General features: G+C 39.2%; 1 protein-coding gene across 3 annotated transcripts in view; it reads right to left on the bottom strand.

Moving 5' to 3' along the window:
• The window catches only part of KCNQ5 (potassium voltage-gated channel subfamily Q member 5), a 476049-nt gene extending 462324 nt beyond the window's left edge, over positions 1–13725 (bottom strand). For 2 of the 3 annotated variants that reach the window (XM_081828547.1, XM_081828548.1), the window contains exon 1: positions 11594–13724. In XM_081828547.1, coding sequence (XP_081684673.1) covers positions 11594–11997 — 404 coding nt within the window. In that variant the 5' untranslated portion in view covers positions 11998–13724. Of the gene's footprint in view, positions 1–11593 lie in introns of all 3 variants that reach the window. The other variant, XM_081828546.1, reaches the window with a different exon arrangement.
• Positions 13726–27303: the final 13578 nt, after the last annotated feature.

Below are 27303 nucleotides of genomic sequence, written 5' to 3'. Positions count from 1 at the left end.
ACTTTGGACCAATAACTAAGAACAGCAACAAAAAAAAATCAGGTAATTGCCTTTAACCTTTTTTGGAGGAAAAACATATGATCTCTCACCAATAACACTTGTGAATTATGATACCCACTTCTGAATGAGAGGAATATTATGTTTTCTCCAGTACAATGTGATAGTTTCTTGACTATTCTTGTTTAAGGTTGTCTAGGTTACCTCACTTAGGGCCATCTATAAACTTATTTTTATTATCTACTTTTTGCCCCAAAGCCTGGAATAAAACTCCATATCCGTGAGCTTTGGAAAATAGCTCTCCACAGCATGATCCAACTAGTTTGGGAAGAGCAATTTGTAAAGTAACTCTCATCAAGTCCAACACTGGAAGCGAAAGCTCTGGAGCCATGTAAGGGAATCTTTCCCGCTAAAGATAAGTTTCACTTTCTGTGATGACTACTATCCCCTTCTACTGAGAAAAGAGAATAATGGGCCACTGAAGCATGACAGTCAAACCAAACTGGAAGCCTGAATAGTCTAAAAGTCAACATGATTGGCGCAAATATGACGACTGGATACTTTTTTCTTTCCGTTTGTGTCTCCTGTCCTAACTTTGGAAGGTCTGCAGGACCATGTCAGTTTAAGATTAAAGTAAGACAGCATAATTAGCGTAGCTCGTTTCTTTGGGTTGATTCTGAAACATCACATTGTGTTTGTTTATCCCTTGGTGGATGTGAACCTAAAGGAATTTATCTGCCTTTCTTCTAAAGGAAAAAACAAAAACAAAAACATGATGCTAATTTGATTGTGTAAGCTTGGTAAAATGTTGCCCCTAAACAAAGTGACTGTCATTTCTTTTAGTTGTCAAGGACCACAAGAGTAAGAGTAGATGCTCCTTGGGCTCAAGATCCTATCTTAAAGGTTATAAATGGGTTCCCTCAAAGTCTTATGTATTGCCATTCAGTTTCTCTACCTATTCCATTTGATGAAGCAAAACAGAACTAAAAACAGAACTATTGGATTTTGTCATCTGGCACGGTAAATTTAAAACTAATTTAATCTTGCCTTGTAATTCCTTAACCTGACTGCCTAGCTAGTTCAGAAGGGTCAGTTGTAGTCTTAAGGAGATGAGTAAAGAGCACCTTAGAGGTCACAATGAACACACACTCTTCCACTTACTAATTTTACTTTCACTCTGAAGTGCTACTCTCTAAATTGAAGAAAAGCGCCATTTCGCCTGGAAAAAGTTGGTAAAATGGGAAGCAGTATTTCCAAAGTGTCCCAAGGACATGATATACAGTGGGCACCCAAATACTGAATGAACGAACGAATGAATGAATGAATGAATTTCAGGCTCCATGGAAAACTGGGTATAATATTTTCCTTCCATGTACCAGAATAAAGAAGTTAACAATATTAGAAACTTCAGAGTATATACTGAAGATAGGTATTTCATTTGATTTTTGTATTTAACAGATTTTTGATTTACATTATTGTTCTTCAGCCATTTTGGGGAGAAAAAAATAACATTCCTAAACAAAGTGTTATGAAGCAGCATTGATTTCTTTTCTATTTTAAAAAATACTTTGGAGCAAATTAAACATACTCAGAATGTTTTATTAACTAGAACATTTAGTTGAACTAGTTTAATTACTACTCTTTGAAAATTACTATGATCAGTGGGAACTCCTGTGTTTGGTCTTTGTGCGGGAATGCCCTGAGCAGAACGCCCACCTGCACAGGCAACTAAACACCCAGCTCCAGGGTTTCCCAAGAGGTCAAGAGAACTGGCACAGAAGTTCTCTACATGGTGATCCTGGAGTTTACCTTGTAAATCCCTTCAATAGCAGCAATAGCTAAAAGCCCTGGAAAAGGGCCAACCTTTGCTTTTATCCTAAGTCAAGTCAGAGAAATGATTTTTGTAGCTTAGTAAATAGTAAACTAATGTCCTTATGGAGCAAAAACTCCTTGAGAGAACAGGCTGAGTTTTATTTTCGTTTAGCCCTCATAGTTCCTACTCAGGCCCATACACATAGCATGAGGTCAGGTTATTGGACAAACATTGAAGAATTATGTCCTAACTTTACAAATCAGAAAGCTGAGAAATGTATCCACCAACTCAAAACATGAGGAGAAGAATCCAAATTCTCAATTCCCTCCAATCCTAGATTCATTCAGGTGTGAGAGAAAACAGGTTTAGAGAAATGGGACCCCTAAAAGGTTCACATTCTATAAAAGGTTGCAGAAATAGCTTTCACATGGTGTATGCTTTGGAAAAATTTCCAAGTAGGAAAAAATACAGGTGGTTTTCCATCTCATATATATACTCCTATGACACTTGCATTTTGAATCCATGCTTTAATCTCCCAATTAAAGAGGAAAACTACAGCTCTCTGTTGCCAAATTATAGATCTATTTCTTGGCTCAATGAGTAAGGAAACCCCTAATGACTTTAACAGTCTATGTGCTAAATAATTTTAGGTTAACTACTATTCAACTATATGTTATAAACAGATTTAGACTTCTTTAATGTACCTTTTTCTGTAATAATTCCATCTGGAATAAAAATAATTTTCAATTTATTTCTCAACTGTATACCGTGGTCAATTTCCAAAATGGAAAATATGATTTTTAAAAAAACTATTTATTGCATATCTGAATATATCCAGATTTCAGAAATAATAAGTAGGTATTAGAAAACCACAGGGCAATTTTAAGACTTCACTCCCTTATTTTCTAAGAAATCTAAGCTTAACTAAAACTCCAAGAAAAGCAGAGTTCTCTAACCCTCACATCATTCTGGAGGCCTGTTAATTACCGCAGAAAAATGTGTAAATTCGGTAGCCCAGTCTACTTATGCAGTGCACTCCTGGAGCTTGTAAGCAGTTACAGGGTCAACGCATCACCTGATTAAGAGCAGACAGGTTTAAGAGGAAGAGAATTAAATTATACAACATGGCATAAAGATATGTGCAAAAACACCATTCCAAAAAGATAGATGCATGGAGAGGAAGGAAAAAACAAACAAACAAAAAAAACTACGGGGGAGAGGGATAACAATGGGACAAGTGGGAGAGAGAAAAGAAGAAATATCCAGAAAAAAAAAATGTATATATAAGAGGAGAGAGAGGGGGAAGCATGGAGGAGAAATGAAATGTATTTATACCGGTGTGAAGAAAACAAGTGTATTTTATTTGTTAGTTTAAAGAAAGAAAATTCTATAAAATCTGTTTGGAGCAAATGGTTCTGTGTTCAGCCATTATGAAACTTAAAAGAAGCAATTTCTGTTATTTTAAAATGAATCTTAGATATTCTGCAGTGACGGTATAAATTAGAAATTCAATGTTCATAGGAAATGGTACTAAGAAGTTATAACAGCAATTTGGGTCTTCAATACAAGTTGCTGTACAATTTAAACTAGGAGGACTTAAAATTTTTGTATGGAAAAAAATAGATTATAAGATTCAAATAGTCCTATTGGTAGCAATAGGCAGGGAGAATTTCAATTAAAAATAAAGAATGAAAATCTAGGAGATACAAAAGAAGGTACTTTGGTTTCGTTAGACGGAAATTATTTGTGAAGAATTTGATAAATGATCCAATTTGAAGACAATGCAAAAATGTAATTAAAGGCTAACGTAAATGGTCCAAATAATAAAAGCTATGGGAGCTTAATAAAGGTAAGGAAATAAGCCAGAACTATCAAGAAAAACTTTATGGAAAAATTACAACTCGAGTTGGTTAGAATCTGAAGACAGAGAAACAAACATTCCTACTACTGCTAAATTATATGTAATTCTCTGATACTAGATCATAAGGGATTTTAACTATTGTTCATTTTCTTCAACAAATATTTACTGTGCATATACTGTATCGCTAAGAGCGATCTATATGAGACCCAAAAGCAGTTTTTGTAATTATGCTATCTGACAGGAGGAGCCTTGGGCCCACAGGTATCATCACAATCAAGATATAGTGGCTAAGAACATGGACTCTCGGCCATTCTGCCTTGGTACAAAGCCCTATTCTGACATTAATTCAGTGGCTGACCTCAGACAGATCACTGAGCCTCTCCCTACCTCAGTATTCTAATCTGTTAAAGGGAGATGGTTAATACTAATAGTATCTTTTAGAGCTATTCTGAGGATTAGAAGAGAAGATGTGCATAAAGCACTTAGAACAATATCCAGCACACAATCAACAATTAAAATGACAATTGGTGGTGGTATACAATCTTCTTTCCTATATCCTCTCTTGCTTTCCTCCTTAGTCTTGTATTTCCTTCTAGCTAGTGTTCCCATCTCTCTTCTTATATTCTTGCTAAACTAACTGAATATATGGCTTACACTTGCTTTTTTCTCTCTTCATTTCTGATTCATTTCTCAGTTAAGAGCATTCTGACTTCTGCCCCAACCACTTCACTGAAAGTGAACAATTGGTGAGTTTACAAAATCACTAAGGGCTTCTATGTTGCCAGATCTAATGGTAACTCCACGGTCCTTTATCTTACTAAATCACTGCCTACATTTCATAGTTGACTCTTTTTTGGAATATATCCTTGGTTTCCATGACCACCTGACCATCTTTTTGTCTAGTGTTTCCTTACACCTTGCTGTCTATCCTATTTAATGCCCCCTATTTCCTCTGCTTACCCTTTATATGTTGGTATTCCTCAGGTTTCCATCCTTTAGCTACCGTCCTGTCTCTTTACATGCATTCGTTGTATTTTTAACTCTTGTCTATGCTTTTATGTCTTTTAAATCTTTATTCACAGCTGCTGGAGATATATAGTTGGAAATCCCAGCCACAAAAAGCTCAACATCTCCAAAGCTAAATTCATTTTATCACCCCCTAACATTCCACTCACCCTGTTGTTCCATCTGTTTTTGTGATCTCAGTTAATGGCCCCCCCTATCTAGCCAACCACCCAAACCAGGAATCCAGAAATAATAAATCTCTCTTCTTCATTTTCCATAATTCACTACATCATTAATATATTTCAACTCCATCATCATGTTTTTTCTCCATCTTTACTACCATTGCCCCAATCCAAGTCCAAATTATCTCTTGCCTAAGTTGAAACGACAGTTTCAAAAGATCTCCTACCTTGTTTGTTCCTTTCAAGCCAGTATTAATAATAGAGCTGATAGAGTGATCAATCTAAAATGGAAATTCAATATCATTATTACCTGCCCAAACCCCACCTACCTCAAAGACTGCCTATTACCTACAGGATAAAATCCTGGGGCTCTAACATAGCAATATAGCCCCCCACTACGTTATTTCTATTTTTCTCTCTAGTTTCAATGCCACCATGCCAAGTGTGGTTATATGCATATATAATATATATGATGTTGTAATACCTTGATGGAATATTATTATGTCTATTTTACAGATTAAGTAGAGAGTATTGGCAGTAACTTGTTCATAGTCAGCAAATCAGTAACACTCATAACTGAATCCAAATGTAATCATATTCCCTAATGGAATTTCCTTGAGGTCAAGGGCCACATCATTCCCTTTTTTGAACCACTAACATACAGCACATTAACTGATTCACATAATGGCTATTACTTTAGTATTATACTGAATTGACTTAAAAAAAAAGAGAAATAATAACATGATTGTAAAAGGTCATCCTACCACTGACTGAAGGAGTAAATACTCTAGAATTACTTGTAAATGGAAGCAATGAAGACTATGACAATTTGTAAAAAGTGTTCATATACATTGAAATAGCTTTCAAATTATGATACAATCTCCATATTACCAAGAGTAACTTTAAGATTCTTTTTATTTTTAAACTGCATTTTATTCAAGTGTCTTATTTACTTTTAGAGGAGCAAAAATAAATGTAAATAGTTACATTAACAAGTTCTCTGCTAAATGATACCCTGTGTGTATATACATATTGTGTATGTATTTGTACATGTGGAATATATGTGTGCATATATATACACATATAAAAGTTCAAACTATGCTTAAATTTAGAATTAGATGACTTCAATAACATTTAGGAAACTCGTTCTTTGGACAAACTGATAACAAAGGATCAAAAGAATAAGCCAAAACTCTGAAACCCATCAAAGAATTTTAGTAGTTATGGAAAAATGCAGTTGTATGGCCAATCTGTCTCCCAGGTTGCAACAAAATAAAACTTCAAATGGCATGCTTGTAAATAGCTGAAGAAAAGGAAATTAAAATGGAAACATCTACAAATCATTAAACATAACTATGAACTGTGGCTATTCAACAATTGGACTTTAAGTAGTTTCACATCACTGGGATAGGATAAAACATGCTCTGCTGGCATTTTCATCTGCCAAAATAGCCATTTGCAATTAAAAATTAAAACTGGCACCATTTCTTTGCAAGCAATTATCAAAAGGCTGCTGGCATCTTCCTTGTTTATAGTGTTTCTTATATCAAGACTTCATTCCATTTGGAAATATTCTTTTCTTAGATTTTATTTCTTTTATGCCACAATATTCCCAATACTCATATTTTAACACTTTCAACATTTCTAATTGTAATATGATCCTCAAATACTTCAGCATTGTTTAAATTTCTGAAAACAGACTGATGTGAAGAATATATGCAGCATTTTATGTTACCATATTAGCAAGGCATAAAGCAGTATAACTTGTATAAGCCCTCTCTACAGATAAGGGAAGTGATTTTTAAGGAATGCAGGAGTAAAAATAAAATGCAAGCATCAATTTCTATGGACAGAGACTTAATTCCGAATAGAATATATATGTAAATAATAAGGTCATTCATTGGGTCTAATTGAGTCCTGACACGGGGATTATCAACAGTGTAAAATCTTATTTTCCACCTGAAAACCAGTGGTATGTTTTGGAGATTGGGGGTAACAATAAGTGGATCAATCTGTATGTATGAGCCTCTTCTATGTGGCAGAACTGTTCTAGGTGCTGGTGATATGGCAGAGGACAAGATGGAAAGAGTCCCTGCCTTTAAGGAATTGGGTAGAGACAGGCAACAAACTATTACTCCTCCAAGCCTAGGAGGGATGTGTTCTGTTAACTCTTCAGAAAGATCACTTTGGTTACTATGTGGCACACAGGCCTCGGCCAGGAGTTAGGAGTAAAGTTAAAGTGACCATTTAGGAGGTGGTCCTGCAACTCAAAAATGAGGAAGGGAAATGCTAAAAGAAGATCAGATCCCTTCTCATTACAAATACACCTTCCCTTTATGAGAGAATATTAGACAATTTGTAGTATCCTCCACCAACTTGGCTGGATCACAGACACTGGACACTGATGTGCCCATTTCACAGATAAAGATTTGGAGACCCAAAAGAGTAAAATGGCTTATTCCAAGTCACAAAGCTAATTAGTGGGAAAGTTGGAAGCAAAGTAATGGTTTCCTACTTCTAGCCCCCATACCCTCCTCCTCAAAATGAATCATCAGTATCTTCTAAGAAAATCCAAAAGATTTAGTAGTTCCATCAGCTTTAGTTCACTCTGAAACTCCTCTATGAAAGGCTTCTAAGAAAATTTTACTTACTCATTAAACAAGCATTTATTGAGGGTCTGCGAGGTACAAGGCATCTTGCTAGGTGCTTGGAATTCAGAGATAAGTAGGAGATTTTCTGTGTGGGAAGTTTGCCCTCCTGTGGGAGAGCCAGACCAAGTAGCTCACAGTGAAAACAGTGGGACAAGCACCATTACAACGACATCCTGAAGTGCCATGGAACCTAAGACAGGGGGCACCTAAGTTATTCTGGCAGTGGGGAGATGTGCCTAAGAGGAAGCGATCCTTAAATTGTGTTTTGAAGAAACAGTGGGACTTAGCCAGACTGCACAGAGTGGCAAGAATTAAAGGAAACAGCATGAGCAAAGGCACAGCAGTGTGACACAGGGGAGTAACTGAGTAAGGCTGGAGCCCAGGGTGTACATTAGAGGTGAAGAAAGAAAGATGGACAGAGGCCATGTCATAAAGTGTCTTGTGTATTGTTCCAAGGAATTTGGTTAACTTACACTATTGTCTCCACTTTCCCAATTCTTAACCTTCCTCAATCCACTTAATTCACATTTATGACCCTCACCACAAAGATTATAGGTAAGGGGATGATATGACAAGATTTACATTTTAGGGAAAACACTATGGTGCCGGGGTGGAAAGCTGGAAGGCTGAGAACAGAAACTGGATGATTAAGTAGGAGAATATTACAAATAATCCAATGGAGGTACACAAAGAAACAGAGAGGGATAGTAGCAACAGCAAAAGAGAGAGGGAATAGATACGAAAAATATTTATAAAGTGAATACACAGAATTTAATGGTCATTTGGATGGCCAGCAGGAGCAAGTATGACAAAAATAAAGGCATCAAGGATGACTTGCAAGTTCTTAGCTTGGGTGACTGGACTATTTCTTCTAGTTTAAAATATCTGTAAATTCTGATCCATGGCATTATACCAGGCAAAGATATACTGGACAAAGTGAGGAGCTACATATATCTGCCACCCTATTTCCTATGCCAGAGCCACATTTGTTGCATCAATGCAGATTTATATATGAAGACCATCAGGTGTTCTACTACCACCATTATCCTTCTAAACTTTTCCTAAAAAGAAGTTGAATTTAAAATGGACAACCAACCTTCAAAGAAATATACCACCTCATATTTGAATAGCTCATCTATTAAACTGAAGAACAGCTGAAGACAGGAAATGAGGAATCACAGCTGTCTGGTAAATCCTAAAGAATAGTAAGGGAACAGACTCTCCTAATCCCCTCTAATTTATAAAGACTGGAAGAACGTATTTGAAGTAGGTCATCTCTTGTTCTTGCCAGACATCTCATCAGTAGATTCGGATATTTACACTTGAAAGTACCTTTTATACCATTAAAATACCATTATAATAATGATTTTTCCATATTTAACAAAAACTTTTCTTTACCTGAAACATAACTTTAAACATATTTTTCTTGCTTCTTGGCAGTGAAAACACTGGTCGACCATGTAAATCCATCCCTGAAGTACCTCATTAATCACACTGCACTTGCTCTTGGCAAGAACCTTAATGTGCTACAAAAACTGTTATTAAAGTAAGATTTGGGGATTCCCACGCTGGCAGGGAATTAGTTAGTTACACTGCTTTAGAAATTGTTTTCATATAATTTCCTTTATTATTAATGGTCTTGTTAGACTTACAGCTCAAAATAACTTTCCTTTATTCATTTAATGTGTAAAGCCTAGCTTTCTAAATAAACTATAAGCAGCAATTGCAAAGATGGCTTGTCCCTCAGGGTGGGCTATAGTTGTACAGAATCCTCCCAGAAGACGATGCTATCTATTCCCTCTTCCTGCTAATGTGGATCTAGCACCCCTATCTAATTGCTCAAGCATTACAGTTTCAGATTCTAGAAATGTATAAAGCAAAGCTTCCTACCAGCACATGGTATTGACAAGCACATAATTTATTTCATATCTCCCACTAAACCCATGGATAGGCTGATAAAGTCTGGTGAGCAGAGAACTATCTAAACTTGAGTCTCTTGAAAAATCACTTGTTAAAAATTTTAAATTCTGTAAGGCGACAAAAATCTGTTAAACATTAACATATTGAAGAGAAAATGTTGTATTACAATAAGTCCTCATTCATGTTCAAGGGCAAAACTTAGGAGATGCAAAGCATGAGCATCAGCCACAGTTGTCTCTCTCTCCAATATACAGTGTATAATTTACAAAAAATTAAAACTCACGAATGGCATCATATTGTAAATTCAAATATACAAATATTCTGAGCATACTCTTGTAAAAAAAAGTCATTTTCCATATAGTATATATTTTGCTGCCAAATTGAGCATAGATCGTTATTGCTAAATGTTTTAGTAGATCCTGACAGGTTAAAATAATTTATCAGGTTCAATAGGTAACAGGATTAATTATATGTATCAACTCAGAAAGGGCAAACATGAAAAGAATCTGTAGTATTTCTCTATGTCTATCATTTATTACAGTAACAACATCTAAATCAATGTGAATCTTACATTAAGTGAATAGTAAAAGTTATACCGTTTGATGTAATAATGATGCTATACAACGTTCTCCTTGTGTACACTGTAAGATGGAAAGTTGGCTGGAATATTCTACCTAATGCTACATATTCACATCAATCTCAGACTGTAAAATTTTCCAGACACCAGAGCCCCACAGATTGTAGACTCCACCAATTTCCTGACTCCTACGTGATCAAATTCCAGGTTCACCTATTTACAAAACCAGCCCCTTCTTCCATGTTATTTCAAAAAGTGCTTCTGGTGTTGATGCCAATCCTCCATCCTAGGTGAGAGCTATGTTTGGATGACATGCCTCATTTCTAAAAGAAACCTAGTTCATGTGTTCAAAACCTATTTTACTAGGAAACAAGGAAAGGAACAGTGAGTGCCTGCAACTTTTCTCTACAGGTCTCCTAAGGCTGATGTCTTTATATTCATTTTAACATAAAGAAGCAGGGGAAAAAAAAAAAAAAAACTAGGAAGAGATGAAAAAAAATAAGAAAAAAAGAAATAATTAAGACGGGATACAACGGCATAAAAACTACCTTAAAACATCCAGATAAACCTAACTCTAACAGGAGATTGAATGAATGGACTTTGTGGGAAAAACAGTAGTAAACTTTAAAGCCACTGAAAGGTTTTAAATGCCTAAGGGAAAAATAAACATTTGCTTCCAATCATTTTCTCATTAAGCATTCTCTGCTAGATGGTGAAGGCTTACTTAGACACACACACATTTTGACTCAGCGGCACAAATACCTACTTAACCCACGGCCTGATCCCTGTCCCAGGTGGCCCCTTTGCGCGTTTGCTATTGCACTTTGACCCGGGCTCCTGAGCCCAAGGATCGCCACTGGCCTCTGCCACCGCGCGGGAGCATCACCTCGCCCCGCCCAGCTCGCCTTTTCTAGACCTTGGCCACCTCTGTGGCAGGAAGGGCTACACGCACTGACAGATTTTCCGTTAGTGGTGGAGGTGGCGGCGAGGCGTGTTTCCGGGCGCACTTAAAACCTAGCTGCTCTCCCCACCAAGTAGCAGCTTCCCCAGCTCCGCCCCAGGGCTGAGGATTCAGCCCTCCGTTTCTCCTCTCACCACCCCGTCCAACCCTGCCATAACCTCCTAACCTCTCCAATACACTCTCACAAGCCTCACACCGGCGCACGTCCTCCCTTTGCCTTTCCCAGCTCCCGGGCGCCCCTCGCGGTTGAAATTTACGTATCTCGGGACCTAATCGCTCCCAGTTATCCGCGCAGCCTAAGTCCCAGGTCTGCCTGGCTCTCTCCTTCCGTGCCTAAAACTGCGGGGCAGCTCATTGGGTGTGTTCGGGGAGACGGTTGAATCTGTAGAGGTAGAGGAGGTGGGGCTCAGGGAGGTGGAAAGCTCTAGGAGGAAGACCATAAACACGTGCAAAGAAATAAAAGCTACCACGTGTGCGCGCGCGTGTGAGAGTGTGTGTGTGTGTGTGTGTGTGCACGCGCGCGCGCCGGGCCAGGGCGTGGGCGCGGAGCGCGTCCCAGGGGGCCAGGCATACAGACCCCCTGGAGCGGGCGTGACGGGGGGCGCGCGGGGGCCGCGGGTACTCACACGAACGCGTGGTAGATGAACGCCCAGCCGCGGGGTCTCTCCAGCACGTTGTACAGATAGTTCTGCACCCGCCGGTACTTGACGTTGCGCCGGCAGCTCTGGCTACTGGTGTACGAGAGCGGCTTCCCCAGTAGGCTCATCCGGGCCCCCTGCTTGCCCCGGCGGCTCTCCCTCAGGCCGCCGCCGCTGCCGCCGCCGCCGCCGCCGAGCGCGGCCGCGCGGGTGCCCAGCAGCAGCAGGCCGTCGCCCCTGGCGGCGGCTGAGTTCAGCAGCACCCTGCCCCGGCCCGACTCCACATCCTTCATGCCGCTGCCCAGGCGCCCCCCGCCCGCCGCCGCCGCGCCGCTCTTCACCCAGAGCCCGGCGGCGCCGCCCTCCTCTCCTCCCGCGTGGTGGCGGGGCATGGCATCACCACGGGCACCGCGAGGGGGGCGCCAGTGCCTGTGGCGGGGGCAGCGGCCTCATGCGCGCGGGCGGGTTTCGAGGAGGAAGCCGCGGCCGACGGAGCGCCCGCCGGCCCGCGACCTCCGAGATAGGGGCGGGGAAGCAAGCAGCCAGCACACCGCCGGGGCTTCGGGGTGGGGGCGGAGAGGGGTGTGCGAAGGAGGCCCAATTTCTAGCAGTCTTTAGCTCCAAATTCGAAATCAGGACCTGTTTGGGGCGTCACTTTGAGAGGGTTTCTCTTGCTCCCTCTTATTCCCGCAGCTATCACTCCCTCCTTCCCAAGTGCCCCCAGGGCTGGTCCCGCGGAGTGCGGGGCGCTCGGAGGCGCGCTCCCACGCGCGCACACCCAGCCCCAGGCTCCCCCTTTCTTCTCGCACTCGATTCCCCACGCCCAGACTGCGTCTGCCCCCTCCCCCAGAGGGGACGGGGCTCGGAAGCCCCGCTCCTAGGCGCGACTTTGTTTAGTTCTCTCGGGGGCTTGGGAGCTGTCCGTAAGGTAAGTCGGCCTCGTGCCCTGAGGAGAAACTGGAGATGCAGGTCTCTGCTCACTCCGGCCACTACGATGCAGCGCCAGGTCCCGCCATCCTTGCGCAAGGGGTGTGAGCGGGAACGGCCCTGCCCTGCCCTGCAGGTACAAGCCGGTCCCCCGGCGCGTGGGGCGACGCTCCCGGCAGTGGCGGTCGGGTTCCCGCACAGCTGGAGGGTTCCTGCCAGATCAGTGTGCAGACCCGCAGGACACGACTCCCAAGCCGGACAGGCGGGGAGCGGGCATCTCCCCGCGGCTCACTCCAGCTTTCGGGCTGTGACTTTCCATCCCAGCATCAGGTAGCAAGCCCTCGAGTAACTGGACATCCTTCCTAGCCCGGGGGGTGGAGTGTGGGGAGGGCATAAAAACTACAAAGTGGCTCCTCCGCGGTTAACGAGTTGCCCCGGGGCTCCGCCTGACAGCGGCGCGAAGCATGGGAGAGCGAACTGGGTTTCCTTAGTCAAGAAATTTCCATTTAAGTCCGAAAAAGTCATAAAACTGTTAAGTCTCGGCAGTGGCAGCGGCGGGCCCAGCGTCTGGGAGAAAAATCCCGGAGGGCAGGGAGCCCAAGACACCAGCTTCTCGGGGTCCTCACCCCACCCCTTGTAGGCTGTACCTTACACGGTGAGAGACGTGTGGCGAGTTAGGACTGGCTGAGTCTCCCACCACCTCTGACACTCTGGCGACCCAAAGCGTGCGCGCCCTCGGCGGGGAGGGAGGCCACGGTGCCACTGGATTCGGCCTCTGGCCTTCAGCAACACTGCGTTATAAAGCACAAGCAGTTAAACCTCAGTCAGTGTGGGGAAACTGAAAGGAAGCCGGGCTAGGGAACTTCTTCCAACAGCGTGGATTCTCCCCCCACCCCCACAGCCCACCAAAATACGAAAAAAAACAACCAAGTTAAACTGAAGGAAGAACTAAGGGTCCACCACAAAGCCAGAGCAGGTAGAGATTTCCTTCTAGAATACTAAAGCAAAAGTCTTATTTCAGCTGTCTCCGCCCCTCAGAGATACTCTCTCGACTCCCTCCAGTACACACACCCACGCCCGCGGCAGCTCCTTTCCGCCTCTGGCAGTAGCTCCATTTAAATGCTTTACTTTTACTTTCTTTTACTTTGTATTGTTGGCTCTCATTTGTGTGAAGCCCTCTCGCCGGCCCCTGGTCACCCGCAAGACCCTGCTTCCCTCCCTCCTCTTCCCCAAGCCTCTCCGCGGCGGGCACTAGCTGGGAGCCGCTCGATGCAGCGGGCAGCCGTGCCACGTGACTGACTGTGCACCAAACACCAATACCCAGAGTCATTCTCTTTTTCTCCTAATACACTTCACACCCACGCACTGTGGAGGTGCGAAAGATTGCTCCGTGCCCTGCTATTCGAGGCAGATGCAGAGAGCGCCTTGGAGCGAGCTCTCCAATCCTAGAACAGCACGAGACCCCAGCTGAGGGTGGGGGGAGTTTGCTGTTGCTATATTTAGACTCCCCGCGGAGTTTCTGTGCAGGGACTTTCAGGGTGAAAGATCTGGAGACTAAAAATGACTCGTGTGCACGCTTTAAACTTGAATATCTTGGCTATTCTGCAGGCAAGAAATGAAAACCATTTCCTCTTAACCAAGTTGCTTTTCCTTCTTGCAATCTTTGACCACCACCACTGAGTAGGTCAGGGTCACTTCCACCTCACTGGTGCGGCTGGGCCCAGCGTGCAGGCAGGAAGTTTTGGGAAGGTGGAACACGGACAGGGTTCTCTTGAAGAGAACCTGCTGCTTAATTTCCTAGTGATATTTTCCTGGAGGTGCAGCAATAATATCAGTGAACCCGTGATGTTGATTAAGCAAATGACATGAAACTTTAAAAAAAAAAAAAAAATCAGACCTCGTGATCAGTAGCTGTTTAGAGCTGGTTTCTTAATGGTTTACGCCTTTGGGATCTTCTAGGGTAACCTCCAGTTAGAGAGCTAGTCCTGGGAAGGAGACCTGCCCAAGAGTTCACAGCAGGTGAGTATGAGGATTGCTGAGAATTCAGAAATCTCACCTCCCAGTTCAGAATCCCATCAAGGGGTCAGTCTTCAACTCCAACTGAGTTATGTACATAAGAGCACATGGTTTTATTTCAATGTGTCTATCAACTACTATTCAGAAAGAGGCATTTAGCTGCAAGCCCTAACCTTCCTGGCCTTGAATACTCTGGAAGGGAAAGCCAAGTGAGGCTGCATGGCCTCTTCTACCAGATGCTCTCTGTGTGTACATTGCTTCCTTTACTACCTGCTAACTTCCCCCAAAAGGCAGGAATTAACTGTGGGGGAAAAAAGTATTGTCATCAAGCTTTTTCTGTTGTTGTACCTTTGAATACAAATGTTGCTAGGAAACTGCCTTTTATTTTGCTGAAATATTAAAAACCAGATAGAAGAGAGGATGGCATATTGTGCAAAGTAAAACAATATAGGGTATATTCTGTGCGTAACAATTTCATTAGAGCATTGTAAAGAGATGTAAAAGGCAAAAGACAACCACTTTTTCCTAAGGTAAATGTTTATTCCTAGTGTAAAGTGTGAATTGATTAGCCTTCCCTATCCTTTGGAAATGGGTTTGCTTTTAACCATTCATTCTCTACACATTGTAAGATGCCTGCCTGAAATTTGTGACCTTGGAAACTCGTGTTCTCTGAAGTCTACATGGAGATGGTTTCAACTGAAAGTAGTTACCAGAACTATTTTATTTCAGTGTGTTTTCTAGCCCATTGTATTTTTCTTCTGAAGGGTACTCTAAAATAACAGTATTGAAAATTCCATACAAGAGCTAGGAGATAGATGCCCAGGAAAGACTTTTCAGGTAGAACAACTAGATCTGAACTGTTTTCACAAAATGTCAGTGATCCCATTACTCTCCCCCTCTTTCCTTTTTCTCTATGACTTTCCATCTTCCCATTTGCCTCAGCCCTATCCCCTCAACATACCTTCCCATCAAGTCATGTTCATGGTTCATCTCAACTAGTGAGTGATACAAATGCCACTTTTGAGTGATGTGGGTACACTTTGATCCAGTGTGAGATTCCTGGGTCAACCATGGTAGTAATGATAAGTAGAATCCTCAAACCTTAGAGCCAAAAGGAAATTTACTGAGGAAGAAATGGAAATCCATTTTTTGGCTGCTGTTCAGTGACTTGCTCAAGGCTTAGCTATTTGTCTTAGAGGCCTAGAGGTACAAGTGAAGTCTCCTAACTCTTGAATAGAATGCCCTTTCAGCTATACCATCATTTTCCTTAGCTTTTATTTCCCTCCCATCAGATCATAATCAAACCAATAAGCATAACAACTATAACTGCATTTGTTATGGTTACCTCCTCTTATTATTTTTAATGTATTCGTATTGTGTACCACAGCACCATATTTAGTCAATCAAGAATTCTTATCTGTAAGAGATTTGACGTTAAGCTTCTCAAAATGTTTCTCCAACAAGCAGAAATAAATCAGAGAACCCAAGGCAACATCAGAAATCATCTGGACCAGGCCAGAATACATAAAGATTCTAACACAGTAGGAATCCCAGCTCTGCCCTACACAATGGGGAAGCATGACTCTTTCAGAAAGACTCTGCCCCTGGGATGCAGAAAGGGTGTAGGTGGAGTGAATGTGGGTGTGAAGAGAGGCCGGTAGGGGAGCAGACAAAGAATGGGGAAAGACTGAAAAGGGTCCATCCATTTTCATCATAGCAACTAATCAAAATTTATTTTCCTAGGAATTACTAAAATAATGTGCTAAAAACCACTGTCAAAGAAAAATAATATTTAGCATGTGTTACTATGCACAATGATTTGCAAGAATTATTTTATTTGATTCTGACAGCCTCACAAGTAGGCACTGCAATCATATCCAATTTATAGGGGAAGAAACTGAGGTGTGGACAAATTAATAATTTTTCAAAACTAATAGTAGTTGAGCCCGGACCCAACCTTACGGGTATTTAATACAAAAACAAAATAAAACCCACTGAAACAAAGACAAAAAGCTAGATTTTTTAACTACTAAACTATATCAACTTTTGAAATAAAAAGCTTAGCCTATTAATGTGTGTTAATAATTTTGACAGTTTCTCTTTCCAAAAGAAAAGTATTGGGAAATTTCTATTAGTTGTTTTAAAACAGGATTTGGGGTTTTATTCTAAACATAGAAATAGCCTCAATATTCCTCTTCACTATACCTGCAGTAGGAAAGGCTTCCTTTCATAGATACTTTTTTCTATTGAAAATTTTAAAACAGTCCCAAATCTTGTAGTATCAATTCCTTGAAATTGTATTTACATTGATTTCTTTTTCCTAATACTACCTTCACTTTTATTCATAAAACTCTGTTTGTTGTATCTGTCTGAGTGATAAAAGTGCCTGATTTCATTTTCTTCTGACATGTTAGTATGGCAGCAATACTCTGTTTCTTTCAGCCAACTACTTAAGCTCTTCTTTCTGAAAGTAATTTGAATCAGCTATTTGATCTTTTAAAGATCCATATATTTAGAAACTGTGTTAAGAGATTGATACAGAAGGAAAACATCTTTGAGCTAGTGTACTGGAAAATTCTGTTATAATTCTGTGCCCCCTAGTGGCACTCACATTTTACCAAAACTTTTTCAAAGAGGAATCAAGAAGGCATGCTTTATGAATCTCCCAAAACTTACTCATTTTTTTCAACAAGCAATCATTAATTTCAGGTGCTGTGCTAGCTGGAATGGGTACAGAGATGAAAAACAGTCCCGAATCTTATGACATTCATGGTCTAGTCAGGGAGATGGATAAATGGGCAAGTAACTATAACATGGTGATGAGTTCACAGAGGTTTTCAAAGGATGTTATAGGAAGGTACAGAAGGTGTCCTGAAGAATGCAATAGCTGAGCTAAGTCTTGAGGAGTACCTGCACTTTGGTGAAGACATGAAAGCAGGGAATTCAAAGAGAAAACATTTGAGAAAATGTGAAGTCTAGAGAGCTGACTGTGCTTTGAGAATGACAAGAAGTTGGATTCTACTGTAGCCCAGGGTGCTTTCGAAGGTGTGACTGGAAGGAGGAGGGTGGAGAAGTAAGGCACTATATATATATATAAACATTACATATATATATGTAATAGATGAAAGTTATATGTTGGGATTGGATTACCTGGGAAAACATAGATTGGCTCTAAAGGAAGAGGCCTGAGGACCCAAAGCTGGTGAGCGTGATCATTTAGGGCAGTTAGGGTATGGAAAAAGGAAGAAGAGAGAAGAAGATAGAAACAGAGAAAGCAAAGTGACTGCAGAGAATCAATGCCACCATAGCCAAAAAGGAAGCTTCAAGAGAGAAATGTTGGAAAGAGATCAAATGAGACAAGGATTTTGGATTTGGCAACAAGAAAATCATTTGAAGAACTACTTGTTTCTGTCTTTGTTTCCTTGTGGAACTGTAGAAATAGGAATTGGGTCAGAGTGGGCAGAGAAAGAATTCAGAGATAAGGGAGTGGAGATAATGATTCTGAAGGGTAAGAAAGAGGCAGCAGCAAACAGGCGATTTGGGTTTGAGGAAGGTTCTAAACAAAACACAATGTCGACTCATGTGAGACTTGAGTGGCCATGAGGCCACTCCCACAGATCCTGTGGCTGATTCTGAACAGCCATTTGTATGGGACAACTGAGCTACAATTTTGACTGACAATATTATATATCTATCTACCTAGTTACAATTATAGTTATATAGTTATATATATTTAAAAGGCTGATATCGCTTAAATATTCAACACAGTTTTCAATCAGTGCTGCTCGGAGTTATAGGGGAACACCTGGAGTCTTTCAGACAGGTCAGGAATTGGTAGGAGTGGGGCATCCAAGTTCCTGGTGTTTTAACTAAGGATTTGTTTCTCTCTACTATTATGAGGCTTTTGAATATAATTATATTAAAAAGGCTGTTAAAATTGTCTTTGAAAACCAATGACTTAAAGACTAGTCCTATTTGACAATTTTCCAAAGAAGACATCCAAATGGCCAACAGACACATGAAAAAGTGCTCAACATCACTTGGCATCAGGGTAATCCAAATCAAAACCTCAATGAGATACCACCTTACACCAGTCAGAATGGCTAAAATTAACAAGTCAGGAAACAACAGATGTTGGCAAGGATGCGGAGAAAGGGGAACCCTCCTACACTGTTGTTGGGAATGCAAGCTGGTACAGCCACTCTGGAAAACAGTATGGAGCTTCCTCAAAAAGTTGAAAAGAGAGCTACCATACGACCCAGCAATTGCACTACTGGGTATTTACCCCAAAGATACAAAAGTAGGGATCCAAAAGGGTACGTGCTACCCTACAACCCAGCAATTACACTACTGGGTATTTACCCCAAAGATACAAATGTAGTGATCCGAAGGGGTACGAGCACCCCAATGTTTATAGCAGCAATGTCCACAATAGCCAAACTATGGAAAAAGCCAAGGTGTCCATCAACAGATGAATGGATAAAGACACACACAATGGAATATATGCAGCCAAAAAAAAAAAAAAACAACGAAATCTTGTGATTTACGACGACGTGGTTGGAACTAGAGGGTATTTGCTAAGCGAAATAAGTCAATCAGAGAAAGACAAGTATCATATGATCTCACTGATATGAGGAATTCTTAATCTCAGGAAACAAACTGAGGATTGCTGGAGGGGTGGGGGGTGGGAGGGATGGGGTGGCTGGGTGATGGATATTGGGGAAGGTATGTGCTATGGTGAGCATTGTGAATTGTATAAGACTGATGAATCACAGACCTGTACCTCTGAAACAAATAATACATTATATGTCTAAAAAAAAAAAAAAAGAAGAAGATAGTAAGAAGGGAAAAATGAACGGGGGGAAATCGGAGGGGGAAATGAACCATGAGAGACTATGGACTCTGACAAACAAACTGAGGGTTTTAGAGGGGAAGGGGTGGGGGGATGGGTTAGCCCAGTGATGGGTATTAAAGAGGGCATGTATTGAATGGAGCACTGGGTGTTATATGCAAACAATGAATCATGGAACTCTACATCAAAAACTAATGATGTTGACTAACATAACAATAAACTAAAATTAAAAAAAAAAAAAGACTAGTCCTGTTTACTGGACTACTGAGTGTAACACTTCCTGCTTTTTGAGTCATGGATACAAAATGGTAAGACTCATGGTCCACTTGGGGCAAAAGGAGGAGGCCAACGAAAGCCAGAGCTCATAGGCCCGAGTTTATAGTCCTCCTGAAATCTGTAGCTTTGTGGCTAGGACGCTCTGGATCATGGAAAGGGTTAGGATCAAAATGGTATAAAGAAACACTGGACCTTGTATAGAAATCTTCAAAGTAAAGAGTTTGTGTGAGAGGCAGGTGTCCTGAAAAACAGAGGGAAAGTAGGATTGCAACCAAATTGCTTTGTTTTTTCATTTTTTGCTGCTATGGTGTAAATTTTTGATGAGATATGATATAAGGTTAATAAAACTTGTTTGTTTTCAAAGTTGTTGCTTTTGTTTTTGCATGTTATTTTTTATATAAGACTGAAGCATATTGAAAAAAAGACGTACAGAGTTGAAAATTGTTTTAAGAAAGAAGATAGACCATGATGTGAATAGGAAGATTAAAAATAAGGAAGAAAGAGGGGACAGTAAGACCCAATATCATTTTGGATGATGAGAATCAAACATGGAACAATAATTACTAATAAATTGCTTTTAAACTGCTCAGGACTTAGTTTTGTTTTTGTTTTTTTTTTTTGACGAGTGAGATAGTGTGAGCAGGGCAGGGTGGGGCAGAGAGAGAGGGAGAGAAAGAATCCTAGGCAGGGTCCATGCTCAGCATGGAGCCCAACGTGGGGCTTGATCTCATGACCCTGAGATCATGACCTGAGCCGAAATCAAGAGTAGGATGCTTAACTGACTGAGCCACCCAGGCATCCCAGGAAAAATTTCTAAGTTGTGGAATCCTGGCTCCCACTGAGTTACTGAATTTCTCTGTCTTCATTTCTTTCATGTTTAAAGTAGAGATAATAATATCTGTATCAGAAGGCTTTTGTGACAATTAAATGAAAGAGTTTATGTAAAGGCCTTAGCATAGTTAGTAGTCAATAAATACTAACTACTATTACTACTAACATTCATGCACATCAAGATTTACCTTAGGTTCAATTTTTGATTTAGGCTGCAATTTGAAAATAATAGCTGATTAATTTTCTGAAATATTATCTTTTATAAATTTTTAACATTTAACTGAAATTTAGCAGATAGATATATGAACTTGTGATGTTCAAGGCAACCCTCATAAGATTTTTAGCTGATTTTTCAGCAGAAGCTATGCAGGCCAGAAGGGAGTGGCATGATATATTCAAAGTGCTAAAAGAAAAAAATTCCAACCAAGAGTATTCTACAAGGTAAAATTATCATTCAGAATTGAAGAAGAGATAAATAAAGAGTTTTCCTGACAAGCAACAACTAAAGGAGTTCATCACCATTAAATTAGTCTTACAAGAAATGTTAAAGGGACTCCTTTAAGCTGAAAAGAAAGGGTGCTAATTAATAACAAGAAAACATATGAAATAATAAATCTCAGTGGAAAGATAAATATATAGTAAAGTTATTGGATTACTCAATTATAAAGCTACTATGAAGGTTAAAAGATAAAAGTATTAGAAGTAACTATGATTAAAATAATTAGTTAAGGGATACACAAGATAAAAAGATGTAAAATGTGGTATCAAAACCATAAAACATGAGGGGTGGAAAGTAAAAAATGTTTAGAATAAGATCAAACTTAAGTGGTTATCAACTTAAAGTGGGTTATTATAAATATTAGTTTTTATATGTAAGCCTTACAGTAACCACAAAGCAAAAACCTATAGTAAAACCACAAAGGATAAACAGAAAAGATTATAAGTATACCACTAAAGAAAGTCATCAAACCAGAAAGGAAGAGCACAAAATAAGAAAAGAATAGAGAGGAATGACAAAAATAGTTAACAAAATGGCAATAAGTATATTTAAATGTAAAGGGACTAAATTCTCCAATTCAAAGACACAGAATGGCTGAATGGGATATATCTTATCCCACAAGACCCAACTATATGCTGCCTACAACAGACTCACTTTAGATGTAAGGGCGCATACAGACTGAAAGTGAAGGGATGAAAAAAGATATTCCATGCAAAAGGAAACAACCTAACTTCACACCTCAAAGATCTAGAAAAAGAAGAACAAACACAGCCCAAAGTTACTAGAAGGAAGGAAATAACAAAGAACAAGGCAGAAATAAATGAAATAGAGACTAAAAAGACAATAGAGAAACTAGGAGCTGGTTCTTTGAAAGGATAAAGTTGACAAGGTTTAACTAGGCTCACCAAGAAAAAAAGAAAGAGGACTCAAATAAATAAAATCAGAAATGAAAGGGGAGATGTTATAACTGACACCACAGAAACACAAAGGATTATAATAGACTACTATGAAAAAATATATGCCAACAAATTGGACAACCCAGAAAAAAATGAATAAATTCCTAGAAACATACAATCTATCAAGACTGAATCATGATGAAGTAGAAAATCTGAACAGACTGATTACTAATCAGGAGAGTGAATCAGTAATCAAAAACGTCCCCAATAAACAAAAGTCCAGGACCGGATTCTATCATTGGTGAATTCTAAAAATTCAAAGAAGAATTAATACCAATCCTTCTCAAACTCTTCCAAAAAATATAAAAGAAGGGAACTCTTCCAAACTCATTTTATAAGGCCAGCATTACCCTGATAACAAAACTAGACAAGGATGCCACAAGGAAAGAAAATTACAGGCCAATATCCCTGATGAACACAGATGAAAAAAATTCTCATACAAAATATTAGCAAGCCAAATTCAACAATACATTAAAAGGATCACATACCACGATCAAGTGGTGCTTATTCCAGGGATGCAAAGATGGTTCAACATCGGCAAATCAATCAGTGTGATACACCACACTAACAAAATGAAGGACAAAAGGACTCAATAGATGCAGAAAAATCATTTGATGAAATTTAATATCCATTTATGATAAAAACTCTCAACAAAGTGGGTAAAGAGGAAATGTTCCTCAACATAATAAAGGCCATATATGACAAGCCCACAGCTTACCCCATACTCAACTGTGAAAAGCTGAAAGCCTTTCTTATAAGATCAGGAACAAGACAAGGATGCCCATTCTAACCACTTTTATTCAACATAGTATTGATTTGGCAAGAAAAATAAATAAAAAGCATCCAGATTGAAACGGAATAAGTAAAACTCTATTTGCATATGACATGATATTAGAAAATCCTAAAGACTCCATCAAAAACTGTTAGAACTAATAAACAAATTAAGTTAAATTGCAGGATACAAAATTAATACACAAAAATATGTTGTGTTTCTATACACCAATAAACTATCAGAAAGAACAATAAAGAAAACAATCCCATTTATAATTAAAAAGAATAAAATAGCTAAAAATAAATTTAACCAAGGCTATAAAAGACCTGTATATTGAAAGCAATAAGACATTAATGAAAGAAATTGAAAAAGACACAAATAAGTGGAAAAATATTCTATGCTCATGGATTGAAGAATCAACATTGTTAAAATGCCCATCTACCCTAAACAATCTACAGGTCCAATGTAATCCCCATCAAAATTCCAATGGCATTTTTCAAAGAAATAGAATAAATAATCCTAAAATTTGTATGGAACTGTAGAAAACTCTGAATAGCCAAAGCAATCTTGAGAAAGCTAGAGCATTACACTCCTTGATTTCAAACTATATTATAAAGCTATAGTAATTTCAACAGTATTGTTTTGGCATAAAAACAGACAACACAGATCAAGAAAACAGGATAGAGAGCCAAGAAATAAACCCACACATATATGGCCAATCAATTGACAACAAAGAAGCCAAGAATATACAACGAGGAAAGGACACTCTTTTCAATAAATGGTGTTAGGAAAACTGGCAGCAACATGCAGAGAATGAAACCCACTTCATTAAAAAAAACAAAACAAAAAAATGAAACTCAACTACTAACTTACACCATCCACAAAAGTTAACTCAAAATGAATTGAAAATTTGAACATAAAATCTGAAACCATAAAACTTCTAGAAGAAAACATAGGTGGTAACCTTCTTGACATAGGTCTTGATGATAATTTTTTGAATCTGACCCCAAAAGCAAAAGCAACAAAAGCAAAAATGAGATGACATCCTACTAAAAAGCTTCTGCATAGACAGAATATATAAATGGGATATTATTCAGCCATAAAAAAATAAAATTGTGTCATTTGTGACAACATGGATGGATGAACTTTATGAGCATTATGCTAATTGAAATATGTCAGATAGAGAAAGACAAATACCACATGATTTTCCTACATGTGGAATCTAAAAAAAGAAAACAAATTTATAGATGCAGAGAACAGATTGGTGGTTGCCAGAAGCATAGGCGTTGGGGGGTAGGAGAAATGGATGAAGAGGGTCAAAAGGTAAAAAAAAAAAAAAAAAAAAAAAAAAAGGAGAGAAAAGAAAAAAAAACAATGAAGTTGTCTTCCTGATTTACAGAAATACGTATTTGTTCTATTGTCTGAGGTCAAATTTTTAAAATTTTTTTAAAAAAGAAATATGAGGGACGCCTGGGTGGCTCAGTCGGTTAAGAGGCTGCCTTTGGCTCAGGTCATGATCCCGGGGTCCTGGGATCGAGCCCCGCATTGGGCTCTCTGCTGAGCAGAGAGCCTGCTTCTCCCTCTCCCTCTGTCTGCCTCTCTGCCTACTTGTGCTCTCTATCTCTCTGTCAAATAAATAAATGAAATCTTGGAAAAAAAAGAAATATGAACTTGTAAAAAAATAAAATATATGGTTTTTAATGGGTAAACCCTGAGATAACCCAGAAGTGACACTTCAAGAAATTTTGCAGATGATAGCTTTCAGGTGAACTATTTGTGAGCAAATGAAAGCAACCATATCTGATCATATATTGTGTTATGCATTCATTTGTTATTTAATAATACTTTATTACAGGTTAGTAGACATAATTAAATAAAAGAAACCTTAACATACATATTTTTAATATTTTTCTATTTCTAACAGCAATATTCAAGTGCTAATGGGTTTTTAATTTTTTGACTCTAAAATATATGTGGTATTTTAGATGTCTGATGATAGGTGTTGAATTCATCACCCTAGAATACCTGTGAATTTATCATTTTGAAATTTGCCTGGATGACAGAGGTTTGAGAATTTGGTTAAAGTCTTAGAAAAAGTCTGAAAAGCATACCCATAATTTTGCATACAACTTCTAGGGTTCACAGACACTCGGAAACAATTTATAAAACCTGAAGTTCATGGATCCCAGATTTGTGAGTCCTTTGTGGACTGAATTCTTAAAGGAATGAATTTTACAAGGATTCTCTGGAATGTATTAGACATTCTCTGGAATATTTGGAGTAGCAGAAACTTCCTTGATCTCCCTGGAATGGCCCATGCTATTTCTCAAGCTGAAGTTAGGAATACCCTGATAACATTTATCAAGACAGGAAGGCCTATGGTCACCATAAAGCCCTTGAATTGGCGAAACTGAGATTTGCACAACCAGAGATGCTGCTAAATATCCTACAATGCACAGATAGTTCCAACAGGGTTATCCTACCCAAAATTCCAAGGTTGAGAAAACCTGCTTTAGACATTATTTTAAAACCAGTCTTCGAAGATATTGAGGTAGGGAGTTTTGCCGTCTTTTGGTAATACACATTGGTCTATATCCATTTGCTTCTGTATTTAGAATATTAGGCTTTAGTATGCCTGGAGAAATGATACTAGTTATTCCTAAGAAAAATATTTTCCCGTTTAAAATAAAATCTTTCAATGTATGCAATAACAGGGAATGTCAACAAGTAAGTATGGCTATCTCAGCAATATTCTAAAAGGTTAAAGCAATATCAAAACTATTTATACCTAAAAATTAACATATCTTCCTGCTTCTACCACAGGACCTACATGAGAGAGGTAGTAAAAGAGTCAGGGAATAAATGAATCGCCAATTGGTTCAGATTTGAGGGCCCTTGTGACATTCCCTCTTGACTGCATTAGAAATATAAACACTTTACATAACAATATAAGTTTATTCAAGCTTTATCTAATTCCATATAAGTTTATACAAGAGCTCCAAACACAAATTTCTTACCTCATTTGGGACACTGAAATGCTTGCTTGTATCTATCATTTTATAGAAACATAAATTGCAAGCAAATGTTATTTCAAAGATAAACAAACATACAACAAACAAAAAGAAAGATTTAACAGGGAGCTTGATGACATCATTTGTTCTTTGTCTTCTGAGAGAGGTTACAAGAAAATGAATTTTATTTCATCTCCTTTCCAGAAGGAGGAAAACTCACTACATCGTGCTGTTAGGGGTCACAGACTCTATGTAGAACAAATTCCTCAGGGGTTCCCATGGATTCAAATGCAAGTTAAACTGAAACAACACAAATTGACAATGTAGGTGATCAAAAATGTTAGTTAAAGAAACACAAGAATTTTAATGTTATCTTCAGACATAGGCATTCTATGTAATTTGGATAGTTACTGACTTTTCAATAAACAGTAGAAAGCAGATATTTTTACACACACACAACCTGAAGTAATAAAGGAACACAGTACTGGTATTCTGTTTCTGGCATTGTGGATCCAGCTTCCCTTACAAGGCAAAAACTAATGAAAATGAAAATTCGGACAGATAATTGGAGCTACCATCCTAAAAATATTTGCCAAATTCAAGTGAACTTGAAATTCAATTTTCACAGGTGTTGAAGACACAAGTTGAAGACAGATACTGGCAGGAGGCAAAACCACTCAAGGTAGGAGGTTTATTTATTTATTTATGTTTAAGATTTTATTTATTCGTCAAAGAGAGAGCACAACCAGGGGGAGCGGCACACAGAGGGAGAAGCAGGCTCCCCACTGAGCAAGGAGCCCATTGCAGGGCTCGATCCCAGGACCCTGAGATCATGACCTGAGCCAAAGGCAGGCAGATGCTTAACTGACTAAGCCACCCAGGCATCCCTCATGGTGGGAGGTTTAATAGATGATTCTCCCAGCATAGAATCTCAATGGACTAAATCCCCAATTAAAGGACTAACTGGAAGAAGACAAGAAGAAAAATTACCTGTCTTAAAGATTGGCAATGGGTTTATGGGAAAGGAGGTTTTCCCAGTAATTTTAACAAATCAGTTCAGAAGCATTTGCAAACTAAAGTCATATCATCTAGGTAGTTCAAAAAGGCTATTAGTAGTACTTTCATTTAAAGATGTCCCAAGTTGTTAATTTCCTCAGGAACTTGGAAGACACAAAGGCAAAAATGCTATCCACTAGCAAGTGAGGTTTCAATGAATACTACAGATGACATTCCAAAGAATGGGAGCTCACTGTCAAAATCACAAATACAGGAGGAAACAGTACAATATGAATGAACACCAGAGTAAAAAAGAGACAGGAAAAACAGAGTGCAAAAATCTGATACAATTCAAATAATTGGAGTTCTAGGAATAGAGGAGAAAGAATGAGGTAGAGGCAATATTTGAAGAGAAAAAGAAAGAAATTTTCTGATCTGATGAAAAATATCAATTACAGATTCATAAATGCAAGGCAGAATAAATATAAAATAAAAACACCTAGATTATCTAGCTCAAAGTACAGGATGCCACAGACTACCAGAAAAATCTTAAAAACTACTA

Source organism: Leptonychotes weddellii, chromosome 8, assembly GCF_054177405.1.
Source record: "Leptonychotes weddellii isolate Sample4059 chromosome 8, ASM5417740v2, whole genome shotgun sequence".
In the NCBI taxonomy this organism is placed as follows: Eukaryota; Metazoa; Chordata; class Mammalia; order Carnivora; family Phocidae; genus Leptonychotes; species Leptonychotes weddellii.
The sequence above is the reverse complement of the archived record's forward strand: the minus strand, read 5'-3'. Positions and strand labels throughout refer to the sequence as shown.